The sequence below is a fragment of the Pongo pygmaeus genome, chromosome 10 (genome assembly GCF_028885625.2).
Source record: "Pongo pygmaeus isolate AG05252 chromosome 10, NHGRI_mPonPyg2-v2.0_pri, whole genome shotgun sequence".
NCBI classification, from domain to species: Eukaryota; Metazoa; Chordata; class Mammalia; order Primates; family Hominidae; genus Pongo; species Pongo pygmaeus.
In genome coordinates, this window is record NC_072383.2 from 84,004,047 (window position 1) to 84,031,070 (window position 27,024).

Genomic DNA, 27,024 nt, shown 5'->3' on the forward strand with positions numbered 1-27,024 from the left:
AGAGGAGGGGTTAGAGGAAGACAATTTTGCTTGTCCCAGTATATAGCGGTACCATTGCCATTTTGTAGGAGGCAACCTGGTGTGCTAAATGTTTTTCAGTTAATGGGAGAGTCTAGCAGACAAAAAACTCTTCTGCCAAAATGCCGATAATGCCACAGCTGAGAAACTCTGCAGGTTAAGCATTTTTCTTATGCAAACATTCATTTCGTAGCCTCATAAAGTTCCTAAGTGGACCAATGATACAATATTAATAGACATTCTATTTTTATTTATGTCATGGCCATTACAAATATTACTAGTTAAATTTAGGTATTCTATCCTATGCAAATTAGTAAAAATCTTAGACTTCTTTGTATTCAAATGTGTTTTGATCTTAATTTTGTTAGTCAGTTAATTTGTTTTTCTAGGGTAAGGATAGTTGTTTTTTAGAAATTTCAGAGAATTTCCTAACTTTTTCAATTCACTTTGCTGGTATACAAAATAATGTAAGAAAGAAAGTCTACATGCATGAGAGCAAGAATCATTTGAATATGTGGTTGAAAGTTTAAAACTAAAGCATGAAGGCACTATAAAGAATTAATATACTATTAATCCACTATATTCAGTGAAATTATTGAATTCAGTGGATAAAATATAGTTCTGAAGTGAGGGCTTAAAACAAGCAATCAGTAGGGAATTTCCAAATTTTAACTTGGATGAAGATAATTATCAGTTGAAAAATTTAATGAGGAAAGACAAACCTAATTTATGACAGTAACACAAAAGGTATGAAATTCAGAAATAATCTTATATTGCTTGTGCAAGAAGAGAATAAAGTTTTAAATCCTGCTGAGGGACACAATTAAAGACTTGAACAAAAGGAAACACATAAGGCTCTCAGACAATAAGTCTCAATATTAAAGCAGTCAGTTTTCCCTAAATGTATATATAAATTTAGCATGCTCTCAATTTAAAATACCAACAGACTATTTTTGTAGCTGTGCAAGATGACTATAAATATTGCAAAATTTATAAAGAACAGGAAAAATTTTTAAAACAAACACGAGTAATAGGAATATATAAATAATTAAAATATACCAAATCTTAAAAGGATTATAAAGTCACAATAATTCAAATCATGTAGATCTTGAACGTGAATACACGGCCAAATCAATGGAATGGCAGAAGAAGTCCAAAAATAGATTCAAAATATGTACCAGAATTTGGTTCACAATAAAGGGGGTATTTAAAAACAGTGGCACAAGGTTATTTGGCAAATAATGTGGAATAACTTATAATTACCTAAACATGAGTCAATTATCTCCCTACTTTTAAGCATGTAACTAACTTAATTTCAGATGGTTGAAAGTTTACAACTAAAGCACGAATGCACTCTAAAGAAGCATCAGAGAAATTATTTCAAAAATTATTTAAAAAATTATTTATCATGCAGTGTGAAGGCCTGTTTAAAAATGACCAAAAAACACTTCATGAGTTACTTATCCATACATTCAACTATATAACTTAATTTTTTGCTTTAAGATAAACAAATTAAAAGACAAATAGCATACTCTGTGGGTGGGAAGAGTACATTAACAACATGGGTAGTAAAAGATTAATTTTTATAAAGATCAATTGTCAACGTTTATTAAATTTGAAAATGCCTTTGCTACCCTTTAAGCCAATATTCCTACATCTGGCAATCTAGTCTTACAGAAATGCATTGATAGAATGATGTTGTTTATAATAGTAAATTTTCAGAAAACGTCTAAATGCCCATAAGGAGGGGTTTAGTTAAATAAATTATTATAATTGATACAATGAGTTTCCCTGCTGCTATCAAACAGAGTAAGGAATCTCTATATGAACAATATAGGGCCATCTCCAGAATAACCACATCTCAGAATGAGTAAGGAGTTATGTAAGAAAAACATGAGAGTCTGCATATTCTTCCACAATAAATTGGAACAAATATGTATAAAACCTAATAAATAGTTTTGTTCAATCTTACTTGCTATATATTTAGATTTTCATGAAATAACTAATCTTAAAATAAATTGTGCATTAGATTAGCAATTATATAATTCATGGTCGGGTGCGGTGGCTCATGCCTGTAATCCTAGCAGTTTAGAAGGCTGAGGGGGCAAATTGCCTGAGCTCAGGAGTTCGAGACCATCTTGGGCAACATGGTGAAACCCCGTCTCTACAAAAATACAAAAGAAATTAGCCAAGCGTGGTAGTGGGTGCCTGTAGCCTCAGCTACTCGGGAGGCTGAGACTCGACAATTGCTTGAACCCAACCCAGGAGGCGGAGGTTGCAGTGAGCCGAGATCGCACCACTGCACTCCAGCCTGGGTGACAAAGCTAGACTCTGTCTCAAAAAAAAAAAAGAATAAAAAAGGATAGCAATTATATAATTCAGTCTGAAAGAAGATTTATTTTTAATATAGCCAAATAAAAGACCACCCAAAACAATATCACATGAAAGGTATAATTATTTCTTTTATTATTTTGGATCAGTTACAACATGATAAAATGATATATACTTAACATTTGTCACATCATGTTTATTAAACCAATCAGGCAGTATGAAAAGAAATAGCCTAATATTTAAAAACTATATATCAGGATAAAATGTATTTCTTTGTCACTAGAAAAATATGTTTTAAATAGAACGTTTTGTCTACTTGGAAAATAATTATAAAAGGCAGCCACAGAAATATATTTTGTCATGTATAGTAGATATTTAAATAAATATAAAAATAAAATTTTAATGGATTAGAATAGCTTCTACACACTAATGAGGTGTTGTTATTTTACTTAAGAAGAAAAATGAAATAGATATTTTGTTTAGGATATTTTAAAGTTACTTTCTGTGTCTACCATTTAAAACCCAACTCTAAAATATGTTTTTTCTCATAAGCACACAATGAAATAAAAAATTCTATAATATAACCATTAAATCAGCTAAAAGAGACAACATTTGGGCTTTATTAAGTCAGTAATACTATTAATTAAAAATAAAAATTGATGCCACATTTAAAAAAATCATAGTAGCATGAAGATTTAATTTTTCTTTCCCAAAATGTATAAGGTCAATTACTGTTAATGTTTTAAGTCTGCTGAAATATGTATTCATTCATGTACAAAATGTACAAGCATCATTTACCATCTATAAAACACACACACACACACACACACACACAAAAGCTACAAACCTCTAAAATTTAGCCACTCAATTCAAAAAGGGAGCAGGGGGCAAAGAAGTTAATAGGAAAGAGTAAGGCTAACAAGACAGATGATAAAGTAATATAATAAGAATTCACTGGCCGGGCGCGGTGGCTCACGCCTGTAATCCCAACACTTTGGGAGGCCGAGACGGGTGCATCACAAGGTCAGGAGATCGAGACTATCCTGGCTAACATGGTGAAACCCCGTCTCTACTAAAAAAATACAAAAAAATTAGCCTGGCGTGGTGGCGGGCGCCTGTAGTCCCAGCTACTCGGGAGGCTGAGGCAGGAGAATGGCGTGAACCCGGGAGGCGGAGCTTGCAGTGAGCCAAGATCACGCCACTGCACTCCAGCCTGGGCGACAGAGTGAGACTCCGTCTCAAGAAAAAAAAAAAAAAAAAAAAAAGAATTCATTGAAGGAGGAGAATTAGGTAAGTGCATAAATATATATAGCCTAAGCCAGAATAAAAATGCTTCTTATGAGAAGTACCTCTAAAATATTTCTGGGTTCAGAGATGAGATTCCAACTAATTGAATGGAACAAACATATATCATAGAAGAGCTATCACGTTAAAAAGACTGTGGAAAGGGTAAGATTTCAGAGCACTGCAGAAGGAGAAAAAGGAGAATTCCAAGTGGAAGGATGAACAAGGATGAATCTAGGTCTTGTTACAGAAATTAAGAATAGTCAGCTTTGGTTTGTTTCTTCTAGCTGCATATAGCAATTTCATAGTTAACCTGTCAGATTACTCAAGAATTTATACTTTAACATTTCTATAGATAATAACCTTACACTTTCTATCAAGTTCTATACTTATAATTCCAATTCTCACTTAATTTAATAACAAATAGTTCAGTATCCAGACATGAGGGCATTGTATTTCAGTACTTCTATTTGTGTTAATATATTAACACATAACTGTAAATTAAGAGGTTCACCATGGTAGCTGATGAAGGATTAAAACTTAATGATTGTAAGGATCAAAAGCACAAATACATTTGTATAACTAATGAGCAAATGGAAATTCTGAAATGAATTTAAAAAGCAACGGTACTGCTTTCTGAGACTTGCAAACATTATTTACTGTAAAATGTAGAAGAATTGAGCCTTAAATGCATTACTGTGCTTAACTGTATACAAGCAGAAGTTAATTCAAAGTTTCCAAGATGAAATTATCTCTCCAGGCCTACTTCTTATCAGAACCTCTTTTGAATTCAGATAATTAGTCAAATAGATAAGCATGTTCTTTCATTATTTTCTCACTAAAGATAAGACTAATTCAAAGAGATGACTTCCACTGTAGGAAAATATTACAATTGGTTTATCATTTATGATGATCTTCTGAATTTGATCCCCATTAGTGAACAATGAATATGTCAGTGGCTTATGTTGTTGAATAATTTTATGGACTCTTAGGCAGGTGAACTTTCCTTTCACAGATGACTATTCAATTTTATCTTTTTTAAAAAAATGTAACCGATGTTAGAATTATTACTCTTTATCACTGTATTTTTCCATGGAATGGAAATTTCTATTTTTCTTACCAGCCAACTTGAAATAAGACCTGAAAATATCTATTTTGGTACAAGAAATGATAGTATAAATGCTGACGAAACTGAAACAATCAGAAAATTCTAAATGTCTTCCCAAAGATGAGTTAAAAGACAGGAGAAGGCAGGAACAAACAAATATGTTAAGAAAATATAAGGAACAATAGGTTTTTTAAAAATGAGTTAACAATAAAGTCGCTTTAAAAAATTAAATACTTTTCAAATTTTGAAAGTAAAGCAATAAGAAAACTGAGTTAAAACCTGCACTAAAGTATGCATAAGAATAAAAGAGAAGAAATGAGAAAGATTGGGACCCTTAACCAATGTCCACATATTAAAACTAAGTAAAATGATATTTCTACTTACATGTGCAATGACACACAGGAAAGATATCAGCTAAATAAAAAATATACTGCAGCAGTCTTCAGTTAACAGTACAATAAAAAATAATTATTTCATTATGATTGCATCATGTGTTCATTGGCAGGAAGGAAGAAAAGGAAAAAAAGAAGACAAGAGAAGGAGAGATGAAGGCAGGAAAAGAGAGGAAGTAAGGCAGACAGGAAGGCAAATAAGAAGAAAGTAAGCAAAGAAGGGAGAGAGAAGAAAGCACATTTCTAATTAAAACACAAGCATAGTAGGCCATAATAATGATTGTCAGTCAAGATAAGACCTAAATAATCCCTTCAATTTCTTGGATTCTTACTAGTGTGTTTGGGATTTTGCTAGTACTTTTTTAGGAACTAAGTTTTTTAAGCACTTTAGATGAAGAAATAAAACAATCTGAATTATAGCAGAGCAGAATAAGTCTTTTGTCTGTGTGGTTTCCTCTCTGAAGGTTCAGAGACAAAACGCTAATAATTATAGCAGATTCTATTTTATCCACAGAATGGTTCCAAAGTCCATCACTGCAACTTTTGTAGATAGGACATAAACAAATAACACTATGACTGATTTTCTCTGTAACCCACACTATACCTCACTCAGTGAATGAACACGGGTTTGGTCAGGAGATCTGAATTGCCAGATAGCAAACACCCATACATAGCTCTTAGTAAATTTAGGCTTCTTTATAAAAATTGCTGTTTGTACGCAGCACTTGGCCCTGCCTCATCTATACCCTATACATGTCTGATTCCCTGCCAGTATTTATACATGTCCCAACAGCAGCCTGTAACATAGGCCTCAACAGGTAGAAGGGTTCAGGAAGTGATATACATGATACGTTGTATTATCAAGGATCAATTAAAAGAACCAAACTTTGAATTAATGCAGTTACAACACAGTAGCTCCCATATACTTTAAAGATTTAAAAATTCCAATGATACAGTGTTGGAAAAATATATATTACAGCACTTTTTAATTCTACTTCTTCATGTTTGAATATTTGGACTGTCTAATATTGAGGATTGCTTTTAAAGTTTATGTAAATCATTTTCCCCAGACGCTAAGGAAGATTATCATATGATTCCCATCAAATTATTTCTGTGTTCTACACTGACAAGCTATTTTTGCTGCATTCGTGATAAATAGTTCATTGCTTGAACTTGCAATAATTAAAGTCACTTTGGAAATTTCACATCAGAAACAACATATTTCTCTAGTTTTTATTAACTATTGAATACTATAATATGATTTACATTTTTTTAGAGTGTTATATTTAAAATGAGGTTTCCTATTAAATTAAACAAACATTAAAACATGAAAGCAGGTCAGAAAGGAGCCATTGGAACTATGTTGACAACAGCACCACATCTCCTACGGTTGTTTCGGAGTCCTGACTGTGGTTAGAACTGATACCAGTGTCTGAGTCTGTGTCATTTGTGTAATTGCTAAATACTCCTTGAGTAAAGGGAGGAATCTCCCCATTGCTACTGGGAACCTCAGATTCCTTCGCTCTGTTTTCCTTTAACTGGCACCCATCTTTGTTGCTAATGTGAAGTGAATTGAATTCCTTGGCCAGGAGTTCATATTCTTTTGCTTTCGTCTGAAGCAATGAGTCACTGTATTTAATCTCTTTCTGGATGCCACTCAAATGAGAGTGAATTTTCAAACCAGCTTTCATGCTTTTCTCCAAATCACACTTAACACTCTCTAAATTAGAGCTTTCCAGTTCACTTGCAGCTTCTCCTTCCGCATCTTCATTTATATCAATGCAAACGCTTTTTACTTCCTTTTCTATTTCAGCAGAGAGCTTATCAATGAGCATTCGGTAATATTTTAGTCGTTCTTCCAGCTGTTCGATTCCATCACTTTCGCTCAGGTCCTCCAGAGTCTGGTTTCCCTCATACTGCAAGTCTAGATTTTGCTCAACTTCACTGAAACTGGACATTAAATATGCATCCTGAACATAGTTTTCTCCATCATTTTCTACTCTATCAAGATGGAACTTAGCTTCACACTTTTCAATTTCCAGATCCAGCTCTTTCATTCTCTTGACTTGCTGATTAATAGTATGGTCCTGGGAAATGATCAGATGAACTAATGTCTCCATATTATCTCGATCATGAGAAACTGTGTCCTGCTTAATTTTAGCCAGTTTCCGGAAAGTTTTTCTGACTATTCTTTTTTGTTTATCTGGTGGTAATGTCTTCATGTAGTTTGCTGGGCTGAGCTCCCACAATTTTTCTGTGTTTTGCACTAATTTGGCTTCAGCTGTCCGCCACAAAGGAACTGGAAGAAAAGCATCTGCTTTAACCAAAACAAATTGCATATTGGGCTGCTCATCTCCCCACGCTTTCCAAAGCTTCAGGATTCTAGTTAGTGGAGGAAGAACCCTTTCGGAGCCTCTCCACTTCTCTATGATGCAGTAATCACTGGGCTTCCCCAGAAGAAATCGTTTCTCTCCAAACATAGCCTCATGTTCCTCAAGCAAAGCCTGGATGACATCAGCAGAGGTGGTGCGTTTAGTCAGCCCACAGACAATCTTCTCTTCTTGACAAACCCAAACCACAATTTCCTTCTCTTCTGAATCCATGTCTTTAGTGGGAGATCTGAAAGAAAAACAAAAGCACATTATATTTCTGTCATCGCCTGTGTAAACTCAGAAAGATGGTTTAACATTAATACGCTTTCTAGATTTTTACCCTTAATGAGAGCAGCATTTTTTTTTTTCTGTCCCCCAGGCTGGAGTGCAGTGGTGCGATCTCAGCTCACTGCAAGGTCCGCTTCCCGGGTTCACGCCATTCTCCTGCCTCAGCCTCCCCAGTAGCTGGGACTACAGGTACCCGCCGCCATACCCGGATAATTTTTTTTGTATTTTTAGTAGAGACGGGGTTTCACTGTGTTAGCCAGGATGGTCTCGATCTCCTGACCTTGTGATCCACCCGTCTCGGCCTCCCAAAGTGCTGGGATTACACGCGTGAGCCACCGCGCCTGGCTGAGAGAAGCATTTTTAAGTTAAGAATAAGAGTCAGAAGATTGGCCGGGTGTGGTGGCTCACGCCTGTAATCCCAACACTTTCGCAGGCCTAGGCGGGTGGATCACCTGAGATCAGGAGTTTGAGACCAGCCTGGCCAACATGGATAAACCCCGTCTCTACTAAAAATACAAAAATTAGCCAGGTGTGGTGATGGACACCTGTAATTCCAGTTACTCAGGAGGCTGAGGCAGGAGAAGTGCTTTAATCCAGGAGGCGATGGTTGCAGGGAGTGGAGATTGTGCCACTGCACTCCAGCCTGGGCAACAGTGTGAGACTCCATCTCAAAAAAAAAAAAAAAAAAAAAAAAAAGTCAGAAGATGTAATGCAAGAAAAATATAAAAACCATGGAAAGAATCTAAATTATCTTTTTATTTCCTAGTGTGCTCTAGGAAGAGCAAACTTCCATTCAAGAAAACTGAGGCTATTTTAATTAAAGCATAGGTAGCAATAGTGAAATCATAGAGTTAAAAATAATACAAAATGGAAAAATCGTCATTCTTTTTCATTAACAACTGTTTATTTCATGCCAACTGTATGTCAGACACATCTGAAGATACTAAGGATATAGTAATAAACAAAGAAGACAAGAATACTGACATGAATATGTAACTAATGTAATATCAAATCACAGTAAATGCTGTGAAGAAAATTAAACGGGGTGAAGGAATAGAAAACGACCTGGAAGAAGGGCAGTCTATTTTACTTAAAATGCTTAGGACAGTTTTCCCCAAGTAGGTGACATTTGAATAGGGATATCAATTATCGAAAAGAGGCAATCAAAGTTCTCAGGAAAGAATTCCAGGAACAACGAGCAGAAGTATAAGGATCTAGGGACAGCAATAACGTGAATGTAGTTGAAACCTGAGGATAGCAGAGTTGGAGATTGCTGCTGGTGGGAAGGAGAGATTAAATAATAGGCAACGGAGGGGATGGAGAAAAGCAACATCTCCTTTCTCCATCTCCTACTTTAGAGAAGGCAGAAGCTAAAGAAAGTGTTAGCTAACACTTTCCTAAGCTAAAGCAACTGTAAAGTTTTAAGCAGAGGTAAAACTAATTTATGCTTTACATATGTCTGTCTTCTGTTTGTGAAATGGACTGGAAAATAGAAAAAAATAGAAGCAAGAAGCCTATTGCATCAGTCTAGAAAAGAGATGATGATTTCCCAGACTAGAGTTTTAACAGTACAGATATCATAAAGGAATCAGAGTTGGGGTATAGATCCCCCCTACCCAGCACACAGAGGCACACACATGTATTTATGTGAATATACATGTATATATGGGCTTGATAGTACTTTCCTCTGTACTACAGAAGGTCAAGGGGAAAAAAACACTTCAGTTCTCTGGAGAAAAAATGACACAGGTAGTAAAAGAAGCAAAAATTCCATGATATCTAGATCATACCTATTGGAAAATTTTTAAGATCATACTTTCCATCATGACTATACATCAAGTTGACTGTGTCTTTCATAATGCCTCTTTAAAAGAATGCTAAGAAACAAATGACATGAAATTAATTATGCCACAATGTGATTTATGATGGTATAACAGTTTTGAGTAGTAATTGGCTTCTTGTGAAAGTTAAGTAGAAATCATTTATCACTTTATTTATATAGTGCACTCAAAGGATATGACTCCAGGAACCACTTACCAAAGAAAATTTCCCTGGCTCTTATAATAATTTAACATTTAGAATTTATAGTGTTTATATTTTGGTAGCAATAGTGATTAATTCTATGTTGTTTATTTTAAATTAACTAACTCTTATACTTTGGTTATTGACTCACCTGAAGTAAAAAAGTTATTACTAAAGGTGAAAGATAAATCAGGGATGCCAAGTAACACTAAATATTAGGTCCAACTCCTAACAAAAAATTTCCAGGAAAATATAAGTATTCACATGGAGGAAGTAAAATGTTATAGTTTATTACTCAAAAAATCACACCAAGTTGTGATAATTCTCTTATAAAATATTTTGCACTTAATGACTCAATATTAAGTATTATATTTTGAAGTAAGTATGATATTTGACAATGTTTATAATTCATCATTTAATAATTGCATGTCGCAAAAGAGTAAGTTAGAAATTAGAATACCAAACTTACTTTCATATTTTGATTAGTAGAGAAATAAGACACAAATACTCTCTAAACAAAAACAAGTAAGTTCTTTAAGTAAGTGATACTAACTAGTATCTGTGTTATGACTATATAGCACAAGTCAGCTCTAAATAAATGCGTATCTTAATATGTTTTAATTATGTAAATGCAATATCCAAAATTAGTATAACATTTTTGGTACCACGTAGAGTTAATTTACTTCAACTAGGATATTTGAAAAGCAGTAAACAATATTCTATGTACTTATTGCATGTTAAATTACAAAACTTTATTTTAAAATAAATAATAGTAAAAATAAAATTAAATAGTGGTCATAATTATCAACCTTATAATGCTAATAGTTATTACATTAAAACTAAGGACAAATTTGTTTTATGTTATTTTTTGGTATTTAAGATTAAATTCTAAAAGAAATTCTGTTCAAAATAAGTAGCATTAAAGATAGTAACTATCAATCATAAAGTATCTAAAATGTTCCAGGCACTGTTCAAATTTCTTGCATGTACTAAGTAATTTAATTGTCACCATTCTGTAAGGACGGTAAAAATATTATCCCCATTTTACAGATAAAGAAAGAGAGGCACAAGAGGTGTTGGTAGCTTGCCTCAGGTCACAGAGTGAGTGGTGCAATGAAGGTTCAAACATAAGCAAGAAAACTGGCTCCAGAGTCCGCAGTTCTAACCACTACACTATAAAAACAAATTTATAAGTTTGATAATTTAGATATGTGGATTAATTTGGAAATAAAATGAACCACTTTTTTAGCAAGAACTTAAATTAGTCTTTGATACCAATGGAATGAACCACAGTGCCCCATTAGAGCACTCAATTGATCAAGGAAGAACTTTTTCCACTAGGCAGCCATAAAGAAATGTGTGCAGAAATTGTTCTCTTCTGTGCCTTTTTAATTTTAGTCAAATCTTGTTCTATAGCTGATGCAGTAATAAAAGATTTCTGGCTGACCTGGGTATCTCCCTTAGCTGAGAAAACTCTCATGTAATCAAAAACCTCTGTTGTTGTCTCCTTAGAGTAGTCCCTATTTCCTGTAGCAGATGAAGAAATTCTTCATCGCTACACTAGAGCTCTGAAGAAGACTCAGAAACTGAGCATATATTCATTTTTAATGGTTGATGATGATGATGATGATGATGATGATGATATATGTGACAATTCCCCAATACTGCCATGACCCCTATTCCAATTGGAATCCTTCCTGCTTTGGAAGGATCAAATTCTTGTATATTGTGGCCTCCTCTAGAGATCTGCCAGTTTTCAGCTCACATGGAAAGAACACTAATGATCATCATGCACATTGGTTCTGTTACATACTAAAAAAGTAATGCCTTATTAATAACCTCACAATCTGACTGGCACCAAAACTATCATTTTCTTTCTTTCTTTTTTAAATCTGCCCCGAATGTCCTTCTGTTTTCTGCAGTCAGCTATTTCTCAATATTTCAGGGAAATTTTACTATCATTCAAACAGAACAATTTTTAAAACTTCTCCTGAGCACATTTAAAAGTAATAACCATCTGTTACTGAATTCAGGCAATAAATCATTCATAACTATTATATGCTTCACCAGGCCGAGAGTCTACTTTATAGCAGACTTAGGATTTATTTAAAATAAACAATATTTATTTTATAATGTGGCTGCGGCTCAGTTTCTATTCATTTATTCCACAAATGTTTGTTAAGCACCTCTTCTGTGGCTGGCACTGTCATGGGAAATGTGTATGATACAAAGACATGTGTGATTTATAAGAAAATGTTTCTCTCTTATTGTGGGAAACAGTGCCAGGGTTGAGAATGGAACGTTTTGTTTGTTTATTGGTGGTTCTAGTGCTAAATTCCTTATTACATTAGTAGCACCCAGTTGCTAGACTGATACAGACTTATTACCCTCAGCATCATTTCACAAAGTTAAAAAAATTAAAAAATATAGAAAGGATATGGAATAAATATCCATCAAAATTAAACCAGTTTAGAACTCTTAAATAATCATTACTTTATAGACATAAATGCTTTCATTTGATCACAGCACCATGAAAATCTAGTCGTCTGATATAAATAAATATTTTAACACTCGAACTGGGCCTAAATAAAATGTTCCTATCTCAATCTTTGAAAATTTACTATTTAGTAGAAATAATGATATCTACAAATGTAAACACAACTAAAGGTTAAACATACAAATTTAGACTAGATAGCTTGGTTTGTTATGTAATACCATGTAACAAACAGTTCTTACCTAATGGATTCAAATCTAGTAGTTGAGACACATAACCTCCAATTCTAATGCAACAGGGGATTGTGTAAAATATACACATATATTGCATATGTAAAATTGTTATTTGTTCTGTTTTACTTTGCTTTTTGTGTGTGTGTTTGTTGGGGCTGAGCAGATAAACATTGCTTTATTCTGTTTTTAATTTATAAAATCTCATATCCCAAGATTCATGTCCATTTTCTATTCTTATCTCACTGTTTTAGTTTCATTGATGAACAATGCCACTGCCAATTTAATTGTTATTATTCCTTTTTTTTCCTTTTCAGCTCACCATACTCTGCTCTTGCTCACTCAATACTTTTTAATACCTCGAATATTTTTTCCTGTTCATTGGAAATATGTTTATTGATATTTACTATTTTCAATCCAATGAAGATATTTCTATTTTAGAGGTTTCTTGGCTTGCAACTGCCCTGAAGTTAAGAACCCATGTATAGGGCATTACTAATATTATCCCAATTTTACAGATGACAGAACTGAGGCAAGGAGAGGGAAAGTCACTTGCCTAAGGTCACAAAGCGAGGAAGTAGGAGTGTTCCTTCCAGCTCTGGCTTTATACTTTAACCTGTAACATCCCTAAAAGTAGATTACAATAGCCATTAAGACTACCCACTTACAAATATTTTCCAACTTATATGAACTGATTACATGTCAATAGTTATTTTTAAATTAACACTTGGAACTCAATGCACTTTTCCTCATAAAATTAATGTTTTACCTACTATAGTTAATCAAACTCCTGGGTTGAATGCTTTTAGGTAAGGTATAATTTTGCCTTCCTTTAATTCTATTATCTTCTTCTTGAACATTCAGTATAAAGGCAAGCATTGAGAGAATCCCCTGTATCTGACTCTGGAATACTAGAGGAATAGGGACTGAGACTGAAGGCAGATGATAAAATTGATATTGATGTTGGTTCCAGGAGTGATCCTCACTAGATACTCTGGAAGGGAGTAACCAACAGGTGGATATCCTGGTGGGCACCTCTGTAGGAATACCATAATTGTTTGCAAGTGTAGGTTAGTTTAAATTAACTGGTTATAAAATAGAGATTTCCTGGATTATGGGATTCCAAATTTATTACTCCTGTGTTACATTATAGAGGAAAAGCATTTACTCAAAAAAGTGTAAATTTAACAGAATAAAGTAACTATCACACTCACACTTAATTCATGCCAGTTTCAGTTTCGAATTTTAGGTTAACTTGATAACTGTTATCTTCACAATTTGCAAGTAGATATAAAATTTCATAAGCCAGAATTCAATCGGGTCATGGCTTCAAATTACAGTACTTAGCATCCTCATAGCTTATTATCCATGAACTTTCTTTAATAAATTATATGGTCAGAAAGATTTGAATCAGTTATCTACACCATTACATATAATAAGGTAATTCACCAGATGTCCACTTTAAGCAGGAAAAACAATGAATAAATAAAAATTCAGAGTACCATCTTACTCAGTGTTAATTAGGATATGTCACATTTTGGTTTGGATTAAAACACATCACAATCAATAAAACTTAAGTTGTACAATGAAATATATGTTCAAAATTGAATAAGATTATAGCTGTGTTTGGACTTGACTTGAACTAGTTTGTCCATTTCAAGAATGGTTCCTAACAAAAGAGAAAATGCTATTTTAGTCATATCTAAACTATGACTCCCACCATTTCATAACCACTTCACACAATTATCTTTTTAGTTATTGGAAATTGAATGAAAAGCAATTCAAAACATCGTTCAAAAGATTTTGTTACTCTATTATATGCATATATTATGCTACAACTATATGTAGTATACATTTATGAAATTTCTTATGCACATAACTATTCTTAGTTGTATAGGTGTTTTTGATATCTTATTAAATTTGATAATATTAAAGATATCCTAAGGTTTTCACAGAAATATTTGTTTTGTTGCTTAGCATACTTCTGTTTATTTTAAAGATAGTTTATAATCACATAGTATGTTTGAAAATTATTAATACATACACAAGAGAAAGTATTAATACATACACAAGAGAAACATCATAATGCTATAATGTACATTTTAATTTAATAGCCCCTGAAATATTGATGAGATTCATTTGTAAATATTTTGAAAAATATATAGCAGGAACGATTGGACTTGAAAATTTAAATTTATGATTTTATCTTAGTTTTTACTATCAGATTTTAAAAATTTAGCTAAATATTTTTTTCTAATTCTATATATTCTTCACTATAATACTGCAATATAGATGTCTGGCATATGTCTGCAAATAAAAATAAGAGTAAGAGAGCTGGAAAATTGTGGAAAATATACTGTATAAATACAGGTTATTAGGAATGACAATAAAATTACCACTATTATTATTTAATACAGAGAATGGTGTAGTGTTTTTAGCATTCTTATTCAGTAACCTTATTGAACTTACTATAGTAGTTAGCAATATTATTTTATAAATATTTTCTAACCTATGCACAATGTTTTTTCACCTGTTTCAACCAGTCTGTTTTTTTATTGGCATGAACTCTACCAAAATCAAATAACTCTTAACCAAATAAGAGGCATTTTAAAAATCATTAGTATACACTTTGGATCAAAGATGAGCCAAGAATGTTTTTAATCTTCCCCTGATTTATAGTTTTCTGATTTTGATTAAATTTGTGCTAATGAGGCACATTTCACTGAAAAGATAGATATATACCTGGTTATTCGTCTACACCAGTTTCATTATTCAGGTTTTGCCTTTTTAGAATATCTTCATCATAAATTCAAGAGGATTTATACACTACATGAAACTTTCAACAACATGTGTTAGGCTCGGGTATTTTTCCATATTCACTCTGAAATATTAGTGAAAAATTGAATATGAAACTTTTTACATTGACTCTATTATGAAGCAAGAGCTTAAAATAGTTCTCCATTGATAATTAGCATTAATAACACAAAAAATTACACAGAATTAAAATGAGTTGACTTGTAATAAAAAGGCAATGTTCATACAATCAAATATTCTTTCAAAATACTTTAATTGACTAAGCACAAAGCATCAAGAAATAAATTAAGTTTAAATCTTAAAGTTTTAAGATAAAATATTGTCTATGATATTGTAACATCAAATTGGAGATTCAACAAAATTTGTATTTACAGAAAAGGAATTTAGTGTGGAGGTAGAGAAAAATGAAGATAAATGGATAAAATTTGGCAATCTTTATTCAGTGATCCAAAGATAAAAGGCACTAACTAAAGTTGGGGTCTGGAAAGTCAATCAAAGAGCAAAATTTCTTCCTAGTGTATAGTAGACACTAAACTTTGGCTGAAATTTTATATATCAAACTTAGCAGGATAAATACCAAACACTTTCAAAATAATAAGAATAAATAAAATATTAAATTATTAATTAAGAATAATTACATTATAAGATATGCTTCTAAAACCCATTATATGAACACGAGGATGCAATCCGTAAATATTTATGGAAAATATTCGGAACTCTGAATGTATTTTTCCATAGAACATATGAACAACTCTTAATTTCCTAGGCCAGCCTGGAAAGTATAATACTAACACAGTCTAGCTACTGTGTAAAGGAGTGATTCCAAGGGAAATGCTTTTATTGCTTGAGTCTCTGCAGAACAAGACTTCGTGCTTGAAAATCAGAGTCTGGACTTTTGCAGTTTCATGCTATTGGTGGCACCTATGCCTAGAGATTTTGATGGAAACTTCCATCAGATTGAAGGATGAGGCCTGTGAAGCTTTGGGGGCATATCTGAGTCTTGGCCAGCTTCCCAAAGACTAGTCTTTGTTTCCTTCTTATTACCATTGTTTATTCTTTAAAGTGAAATTTATCTCAGTGGTTCCCTACCAAAGGTGATTTGCCCCCAGGAGATATGTGACAATGTGTAGAGACATTTTTGGTTTTCACATCAGGTGGCACTGTTGACACACCCTGTTCCAGATTTAAAACAAAACAGTATGTATCCAGTGGGTAGAAGCCAGGAAGATAAATATCCTACAATGCACAAGGCAGCCTCTCATATCAAATTATTACCTGGCCTGAAATGTCAATAGTGGCACTGTTGACCAGCCCTGTTCCAGATTTAAAATAAAACATACTTTCATCATAGCTCCCCTTTTACCCCTTTTTCTTACCACTTCTAGGGAATCTAAGAGTAAAATTTATTAAAGCAAACATAACAAGCCAGGGAGACCTACCAATCTCAAGTAGTCTAAAACATATGACGAAAGGTGGCATTCTATTTAACGAAATATGAATAGGACTTTTTTTTTGCTCCTTTTCATCCCATCATCAACCTTTATGCTTGCTATAATTAATTCTACTCAACTGGGCCTCCCTTTGTTAACTCCAGAGCTGGTTCTAAAGAGTAAGATTAATTTTAGTTCATGGAAAGGCTTCCATTCAAAGCCTTGTACATTTTTCTTCTTGATTAAGAAATTGTATTTGAATATATGGCCACTATATATGGGAAATGAGCTATGGGATAAAAAGAAGGTATGTGGATGACATGACATACTTGGAATGGTGGAGACCCATGAACTGATGGTTGTGGTAGGGCTGTGAGTCAGCACAATGGGTTATTGCAATTCTCTTATTTGCCTTCCTTGAAGTTATTTCTGTCCTGGACAGAAGCGACAAACAAAGATCAGAATTAGGAAGGAAGATTTCTAGGCACTCAAACGTTAGGGAAAGAGGTGGTCAAAAAATTATTTGCAGTCTTTACAAGGTGAAAGGGAAACCCCACACACAACTGCAGGAAATGAGAGAGAGAGAAAAAAAAAAACAAAAACCTCTGGTTTAGGGGAGTTATAGGCAAAAAAAAGATAGGTCTAAATAAGTCAGGGACAGCCTTTAAAAAATAGCTTAGCAATAAAATTAAACTGAATATAATATTTTGCTTTTGTTGTCCAGAAGACATTCTGGAATCTAATATGGTCACAAAGTCACCATTATTCATGTGAATTGGTGGCATGCATTATTCTAAACAAAAATATGGTTATTTGTGCTTTCTGATTGCTGAATATAAAGCAATGGTTACTCCTTTGGGTATATACCCAGTAATGGGATTGCTGAGTCTAATGGTATTTTTGAATTTAGGTCTTTGAGGAATTGCCACATTGCCTTCCACAATGACTGAACTAATTTACACTCCTACCAACAGTGTATAAGCATTCCTTTCTCTCCACAACCTTGCCAGCATGTTATTTTTGATTTTTGTTTTTAATAATAGCCATTCTGACTGGAGTGAGATGGTATCTCATTGTTGTTTCGATTCATATTTCTCTAATGATCAGTGATGTCGACCTTTTTTTCATATGATGGTTGGTCGCATGTATATCTCCATTTGAAAAGTACCTGTTCATGTCATTGGCCCACTTTTTTATGGGATTTTTTGTTTTTTTTTCTTGTAAATTTGTTTAAGTTCCTTATAGAGGCTAGATATAAAAATGCATGTACACACGCATATGTTCATTGCAGCACTATTCACAATAGCAAAGACATGGAATCAACCTAAATGCCCATCAACGGTAGACTGGATAAAGAAAATGTGGTTCATATACACCATGGAATACTATGCAGCTATAAAAGAATGAGATCATTTCCTTACAAGGATATGAATAGAAATGGAGTCCATTATCCTGGGAAAACTAACATAGAAACAGAAAACCAAGTACTCACATGTTCTCACTTATAAGTGGGAGCTAAATGATGAGAACACATGGACATACAGAGGGCAACAACACACACTGGGGCCTTTCAGAGGGTAGAGGGTAGGAGGAGGGAGAGGTTCAGGCAAAATAACTAATGGGTACTAGGCTTAATACCTGGGTGAGGGGATAATCTGTATAACAAACCTCCATGACACACATTTACCTATGTAACAAACCTGCACTGGTACTCCTGAACTTAAAAGTTAAAAAAAAAAAAAAAAAGCAATGGTTACTAATATTCTACATTTTATCAGTATTTGGCTAAGCTAAGATAGTGTCATAGCCTGATTTTTTTCATGCTGTAGAAGGTAAATAAATGTTTTCAGCCAAAATTTTCTTTCCATAGAGAAATGGGGATTATCTTTCTAATATTTTCTTAAAACATAGTACACATAATTCCCTTCAAAATTTCAGTTAAGTATCAGTACATTTATAATAATATAATCCTCAGTAGACAGAAGCTGATTTTACCCTAATATCATTACAAAATTTAAAGTCATAGCATGAAACAAAACCAGAATTAGTACAAAATATTATTCACCTATATGTGTTTGATATTCTGACATATGCAGTATGGAATAATAATACAGAGAAAAAAATTGATTTCTCGTCAGAGAATCTGACACAGCAGGAAGCACAGATTTTAATAACTTTTCCATAAAAATTAAACTTTTTATGAAAAATATAAATGACTAAGCCAGTTATGAAAATCCTTTCTAGACAGAACATCTTATGCAAATAAGTTACTGAGTCTTATAGAGAATGAGGTCTAGCCTACTGAAAACCTCAGCAGCTCACTGTATATGGCATTCATATTAAAAACATGCCAGCAAACAAAACTTGGAGATAGAATAACTCAAAGATGCCAAGTTTGGAAATAGAGTTAGGAATGGGAGTTATAAAACAATAAGAAGACAAGATATTATATTTCAGTATATTTATCTCAGGCTCAAATGTATAGAATGTGTAGAAATTCACACTACTTTGAATAAAAGCATATAATACATTAGATAATAAAGATATGTTTATTTATGAAGAACAATTTACTAAATTAATCCCTGTTCCAGAAATTGTAAATTTGTATTTGAGTTTGCAAACCCAGCTGTATACCAATTATGAAGTTTAAAATGTTTTAAGATGCCAAGAATAATCCATTTAGATGTTAAAGGGTCAAATACAATGTCACAGCTATTTTCACACTAAAAGATCATACTTTTAAATTCAATACTATCTTTTCCCAAGAATCAGTTATTAGAGTGCAACTACAGTTGGTTTACCTAATAAATTAATTTAGCTTTTTTATGACTATGTAAGAGAAAAATATATCTTTTGTATAATATGACTAGTTGTCTTTGTAATTAGAGAAAAGAAGTGATCCAAACCCAAGCAGAAATTTAGAGAGAAAATTGGGTAAGAATAAATGGTTAAATGTACAATTTTTAATAAAAATTTTTATATAAGCAAATTGCATTTATTCTAGGTTACTTTACCTCCAAATACATTGTTCATTTAAATTATGGTATATACGTTATTATAATTTGTTTCAACATGTATTTGTTAATGGAACTTCAGTTTTAACAAATATGATTCAGTGTTAAGGGTATAAAAGAAATGGAAGATAAAATGATCTTTATATTCAGAAAATTGTCATATAACTGGAAAGAAAAAAATACATGTTTAGAGAAATAAATTTTTAAAATTCAAGACCACACTAAGCATTACTAGAAATCATAAGATATGATTTGTACAAATGTACTATACAATTTCAGAGAAGAAAAACAACAATAAAGTTAAGTAGTCTTTAATAAATAATAAAAAAGACATGGAAGTTGTCCTCAATACCTTTAATTCATTCACAACTTCCATAACCCTTTGTAGAAACAGCTTCAAGAGATTTAATGTGGGGTGAAGGTGGTAATTTAGATCTTGTCTGTAAAGGAGACCTATTCAAACTGTGCCTTAACATGATTAATGTGGGCATGGTAGCTGAGGAACAGCTACTTAAAAAATAGTAAGATAACTAAAAAACAGTTGAGGATAGGTAAAAGATACATTGGATAATAATAACTCATATTTATTGTATGCTTAGTAAATGTCAGCAAGTGTTGTAAATGCTTTATGCATATAAATTCACTTTTCATTACAACCATATCAAATAGGTTGTATTATCAAACCCATGTTACAGATTAGAAAACTGAGGCACAAGAGATGAAGTGTTTGTTCAATGCTACCCTTAGCTAATAAGTGGAGTAAAACAAGTTTAGATAAATGAATTAGAATTGAGTCAGACCACTGATTAACTGTCTAGTAAATCTAATATAATAATCAATATGTTTTAGTAAGTTTTTTTCTGAAAACAAAATATAATATTTGAGTTCGATTTGAACCTATTGAGAAAATATGCTTTTTTGGCATAAAAACATAAGACAATATATATTTATCAACTACGTCAATGTATTATCAATATAGAAACTTATCTACAATGCAATATTCAATAATTGATTTTCTTGCAATCCGGTGGCTCATTATACACAGACTCCTAATTTTTTAAAGCAGTTTAAAAAGGAACTATAAAACTGGCCGGACGTGGTGGCTCACGTCTGTAATCCCAGCACTTCGGGATGCCGAGGCGGGCGGATCACGAGGTCAAGAAATCGAGACCATCCTGGCCAACATGGTGAAACCTCGTCTAAATACAAAAATTAGCCGGGCGTGGTGGCGGGCGCCTGTAGTCCCAGCTACTCTGGAGGCAGAGGCAGGAGAATGGCATGAACCCGGGAGGTGGAGCTTGCAGTGAGCTGAGATCGCGCCACTGTACTCCAGCCTGGGCGACAGAGCGAGACTCCGTCAAAAAAAAAAGGAACTGTAAAATTATTTTGTAATTTCTGTGGTGAACACCGGAATAAAATATTGAATTGCAAGTTCAATTCAGAGTTCTAAAAATATTTTTAAAAACTGGATTAAGCAAAGTTTCTTCATGGTATTGTAAACCTCCAAAAAAATATAATGAGTAACTTGGAAGGAATCAAATGCATGCATGTCTGATTACTGGCTTTTTCACATACTAGGCAATTTTTACTGCTTTAAGCATTTTTTTTCTTTTTTTAGAGACAGGGTCTCACTATGTTGCTCAAGCTGGTCCCATACTTAAGTGATCCTCATGCCTCAGCCTCCCAAGATGCTGGGATTACAGGCACGAGCCACAGTGCCTAGCTGCTTTAATCATTCTTGATTATACTACAATGTTTATCATAAAAATTAGCAAAATATGCATTTTAAATAAGAAAATTTAAAATGACCTATTCATTCCTGCACCTGGAGATAATTAGTATTTAATTATTTTCTAATAAAAAATACCAATATTTAATGAACACTTACTATGTGCTATGCTCTAAGTGCTTTACATGTTCAAACCTATTTAATCCAAAACAATGAGGATATACTAAAATTATGCCCATTTTATGGATGACTGAATAAGTACAGACAGATCATTATGCACATCTAAGCTTCAATTTTCTCATCTACATAACACACCCAAATCACAAGTTTGTGATAAATATTAAATTACACAATATATGTGGAGTTCCTAAGCCAATGACTGATAGATAGTTAGCATTTATAATGACTAGTTCCCGGTCTGCTTTAGAAAAACCAAAAGAGAGAAGACAACAATAATGTGGTTATATGAAGACCAGCAGAACGCCAAATTCATATTTGTAAATAATTAGTACCTTGTCTAGATATTTAAACATACAAAGCTAAAATGTCTCTGCTAGTTTTGGAAATGGAAAATTGAAAAGGATAACTGGTTCAGTTATTTTTCTAGTTTTCTTTAGACTTGTTCATTATTCAATAAATAGGTGATAAGTCAATGTTTTGATGTTCAAATAGATTTGGAAATTATTTGGCTACCACGGTGTTGGCAAACTATAGCCCTTTGATCACATGCAGGCCACCACCAGTTTTTGTATGGTTCATGGGTTAAGAATGTGTTTTACATTTTTACATGATTTTAAAAATCTAAAGGAAAACAACCAGCTTAGACATGAAAAATATATGATTCAAATTTCAGTTTCCATAAAGTTTTATTGAAAACCAGCCATGCTCATTTGTTTACATATTGTATATGGCTGTTTTCATGCTGCAATGATGAAGTTGAGCATCTGACAGAGAGTGATCTTATGTTTCACAAACCTTAAAATATTTACTGTTAGTCCTTTACTGAAAGTTTACCAACCCCTGGATAAACACAGTGAAATAGATTTCTTTACTTTAGGAATTCTGAGGGCATTTAATATGATGATGTTACATCATAAAGCCCCAAGAAAAGGAAAATGATTTCAGTATATAGAATTTTCTAAATGTATTTGACCTTGGCACAACATTTCACAATATTTAAGGTTTACATGAAGCATCTATAATGCACAAATTCAACTATTTTTTATCATATAAAATGAAAAATGTCATCTTTTTTCCTCAGAAGCCACCTGTATTTGCTAACAAGAAATTAAATAATATTTCCCTCATGTAAATAATGTATGACTGCATATAATTATATTAAAATACTGATGGGATCTCTTACATAAAACATTAAAAATTTTTTTCAGGAGTACTCATTGAATGTCAATCTAGGAGACCTTTGAATGTTTTCTTTAAGTTTTAGAGAATTGTTCAATTTATTTCTAGTAAGTTTCAAACCATGATATGTTCCCCCACTTGTTCAGCCTTTAAAAGCTACATTGAGGCCAGGTGCGGTGGCTCATGCCTGTAATCCCAGCACTTTGGGAGGCCGAGGTGGGCAGTTCACGAGGTCAAGAGATCCAGACCATCCTGGCTAACATGGTGAGACCCTGTCTCTACTAAAAATACAAAAATTAGTCAGGCATGGTGGCATGGGCCTGTAGTCCCAGCTACTCGGGAGGCTGAGACAGGAGAATCGCTTGAACCCGGGAGGTAGAGGTTGCAGTGAGCCAAGATCTGCCACTGCACTCCAGCCTGGCAACAACAAAAAAAATAAATAAATAATAAATAAATAAATAATAAAAGAAAAAAAAAGCTACATTGACCAATAAATTCTAAGTTTGTTTGGCTATTTTCTACACTTAAAAAATAATCACCTCAGAAAAAAATGAAGGCATTTTAGGTAAAGCAAATATGCTACACATGAAATAGGAAGCTCTGGCCCACAACTAACTGATTAATTTTACCCAGTATGTGGCAAATGTCTTCTGAAGTAACATTTGTTTTTGGATCATAGAGCTGCAATCCTAGGGAGAGATAAACACAGAACTCATAAATAATACAGCTCTTTTCTTAGGTTGCTAAGGAAATTTGAATCACTGTTTTGATAGATAAAGCATGAAATATGGTGCTATGAAAATAGTTTCCTCCAAACGCAAACCATTAACATTTTTTAAAAATAGTTTGAAAATTGGAGTCTTTCAGAAAATTAATGACTCTATGAAACCCTAGGACAGTCACCACTTAATAAAAACAAAAGAAAAAATTATCTTGAAAATTAAAATTTGATATATATGTTTGTGTGTATATGAGTGTGTGTGTGTGTTTATTTGTATTTATTAGTTCTGTGCTCTACTAATGCTACTTTAATTTTCTAAGAAGTAATATTATAAAGCAGTCATGTGGGATAAGAAAAACCCTAGATATTCCATAGTGGCCGGGTAGATATAGAACATAATTCCCATGAACAGGGAAAAGGGAAGAGAATGTGTAAAGAATGTGTATTGGAAACTACTTGGGGTTAAGTAAACTAAGCTCATAGTTCAGATTCCGGAAATTGATTATAATCCAAATGTAAATATTTAACATGTGGTATTTACCAGATGAAATGGTGAGAAAATATCTAATCTTGTTGGAAATTCGAGTGTTCACTTCCCAGTATTACCTGCACCTGGGAGGTGGCTAAAGTGCCCTTACTGATTGGTATTTTGTAAAGGAGTATTTCGCAACAAAAAAATAAGTGCTTATTAAAAGGAAAGTCACCTAGCCTTAATGTTTTGTTTACTGATAACTATTATTTCAGCTATTAGTAAGAGATTTTCTTTTGACAGCCGAATCCATATTGGCTTTGCCTTCTTAGTGGAAGATATTTCCTAATGATAATGATTTTGAGCTTATATTTACCTGCAACCACCTGCTCTTCCCCTCTAAATGTATTCCGAGATAAGCTGGTAAACTTTAAGGGCATAAGTCGTATGCAGGAATTTCAGTTATCCAGTTGGGTAGCTGAAAACATGAGGTGAGCCCCGTTATCCCTGACTTTCATTTTCTGAATATACCCTGTAATGAACTGCAATAAAATAACTTCCAATTGGAAGCTTCATCTGAATAATCAACTATTTACATTAATCACACATAAACTTCTTGAAGAGAAAAAGAAAATTATTAACTTGTAGAAACGAGAGTATATTAGGGCCTGCCATTCTATTTTGTTAAGGAAAAGGAGAGATATTATTCTTGGGAACATTATTGATAAGAGAAAAATACTAATCGTCTATATCAAAAGTATTGTGGCTTTATTTTTCTTCCCTAGGTTTTAAACTCTTTAATATGCTTTGAATTTTACTGTCACCACCTCTTCTAGGACTTTGCTTTATAATTTACCCCTTCGTAAACTCTTTTTATCTTCTACGTTTTTCTCTGTTTCTTTCTACTATCTTGTCACATTAAAAGAACCTTCGCTTGACCACATATTCCCCTCCACCATCTTTCCTTTGCACACCAAATAGCAATCCATCGTTATTCTCTCTAGTACATCACTTTCCAGAAACTCCTCAGCCCACCACAAAATGTCTACCGCCGGCCGGGCGCGGTGGCTCACGCCTGTAATCCCAGCACTTTGGGAGGCCGAGGCGGGCAGATCACGAGGTCAGGAGATCGAGACCATCCTGGCTAACACGGTGAAACCCCGTCTCCACTAAAAACACAAAAAATAGCCGGGCGTGGTGGTGGGCACCTGTAGTCCCAGCTACTCCGGAGGCTGAGGCAGAAGAATGGGGTGAACCCGGGAGGCGGAGCTTGCAGTGAGCTGAGATGAGATCACGCCACTGCACTCCAGCCTGGGCGACAGAGCGAAACTCCCTCTCAAAAAAAAAAAAAAAAAAAAAAGTCTACTGCCTCCACTCATCCTCAGTAGACACATTTCTTCTTAGGGTTATCAGAAATCTGTTAACTGCCACACCCAATAGCCACTTGCAGAACTGATCTGACATATCCTCTTTGTAACATAATGCATTGCCACCTCCTCCTCCCATTCTTGCAGCTCTCCTCTCCTTGACTGTTACGATGCCATTCTCACATGGATCTTCCTTTACTTTTCCAGCTGCTTCTTCCCAGATCCCACATGGACCTTGCTTCTTCCACATAGTCAACAGATGTGGATGTCATGCAAGTTAAGATTAGCATGGCCACAAATACTTGACAGTTCTTCCCATTAAAAGAAGCTCTCTATTTCTTCACCCCTTGAATAGACCTTGGAACTTGCTATGACCAATGGAATGTGGCAAAAACCATGTTTGCATGTTCTGGAGTTCAGGCTTCAAGAAGCCTTGCAGCTTCTGCTTACTTCTTTTTGGAATGCAGTCCTGAGACTGCTGTTTGATGAAAAAGCCTGAGTTCAAAGATTGTATGGAGAGAAAAGAGGCAAACCATCGAAATCAAGTTGCTCTACCTGAACTGAGCCCTCAGCCAATCAGCTGCTCATGAGAGAGCCCAGGTGAAGCCAGCAGAAGAACCAGTCTTGCTGACCCACAGAATTATGGAAAATAATAAATTGTTCTTTCAGCCACTAATTTGGGGAGTGTTTTATTATGCAGTAAGTGATAACTGATACAGTTGGCATCCCCTAGGTTTTCAGCTCTGACTCATTTCTTGTCTCACTATACACATTCTTGTGGGTGACTGCAATAATAGTTGCAGTCTGTAAACCAATTGTATGATGACGGTTCTCAAATCTAACAATTACGACGTTGAGCTCTAGACTTATATTCCCAACTTCTTTTTTTTGCATCTTGATATTTTCATTTTCATAACTTACAGGCACCTCAGATTTGACTCATGAAAACTAATTCACCATACTCTTCTCTAAAATATCAAACTATTCCATTGCCTGAGTTCCCATCCTACTGAATGCAATTATTAATAGTGTTCCCCACCTGTCTACCCAGCTTGAAAACTGAGTTTTCCTAAACTCTTTCCTTTGCCTCTCTCCTCTTACTTTAACAACCAATCACTGTTTGTTTTATCCTTTCTCTTAAATATCCCAAATATCTGCCCTCATATGCATCACCACTACCACAATTCAGACAACTCTGTTTTACTATATAGTACTCAATAAGATATCATATATTCTGTTATTATAAAATCTTTCTCCTTCACATTTGTGCCCCATAATCTTGCCAGACTGTCATTTTTAAACTGCAAATCTATGTTTTTAATTTTTTATTGAAGTCTTTGAATTATTTCTAAGTCCTGGATTTTAAACCTGTCTCTGTCTCTCTTTATCCCACTCTCTATCTCTTGTCTTCTCCTAGGATTCCTTCCATAATCTGACTCCTCTAACTCATAGCCAAGCATTAATTAATATACATATTGAGTTAGCCATTCCTTACTTCTTGCTGATCTCTGACAGATCTAGTATGAGAACAACCCGCTGTTACACATATTACATTATTGATTGCTAGCCTGGAATGGACTGC

At 33.8% G+C, this 27,024-nt stretch overlaps 1 protein-coding gene across 2 annotated transcripts in view; it reads right to left on the reverse strand.

Annotated features, from left to right (window-relative positions):
• Positions 1 to 2,462: 2,462 nt before the first annotated feature.
• The window catches only part of RASSF9 (Ras association domain family member 9), a 36,300-nt gene continuing 11,738 nt past the window's right edge, over positions 2,463 to 27,024 (reverse strand). The window contains exons 1-2 of one of the 2 annotated variants that reach the window (XM_063646531.1): positions 17,113 to 17,214; positions 2,576 to 7,752 (exon numbers count right to left, since the gene is read on the reverse strand). In XM_063646531.1, the coding sequence (XP_063502601.1) occupies positions 6,492 to 7,752; positions 17,113 to 17,132 (1,281 nt within the window). In that variant the 5' untranslated portion in view covers positions 17,133 to 17,214 and the 3' untranslated portion in view covers positions 2,576 to 6,491. Of the gene's footprint in view, positions 7,753 to 17,112; positions 17,215 to 27,024 lie in introns of those variants that run through there. The other variant, XM_054442445.2, reaches the window with a different exon arrangement.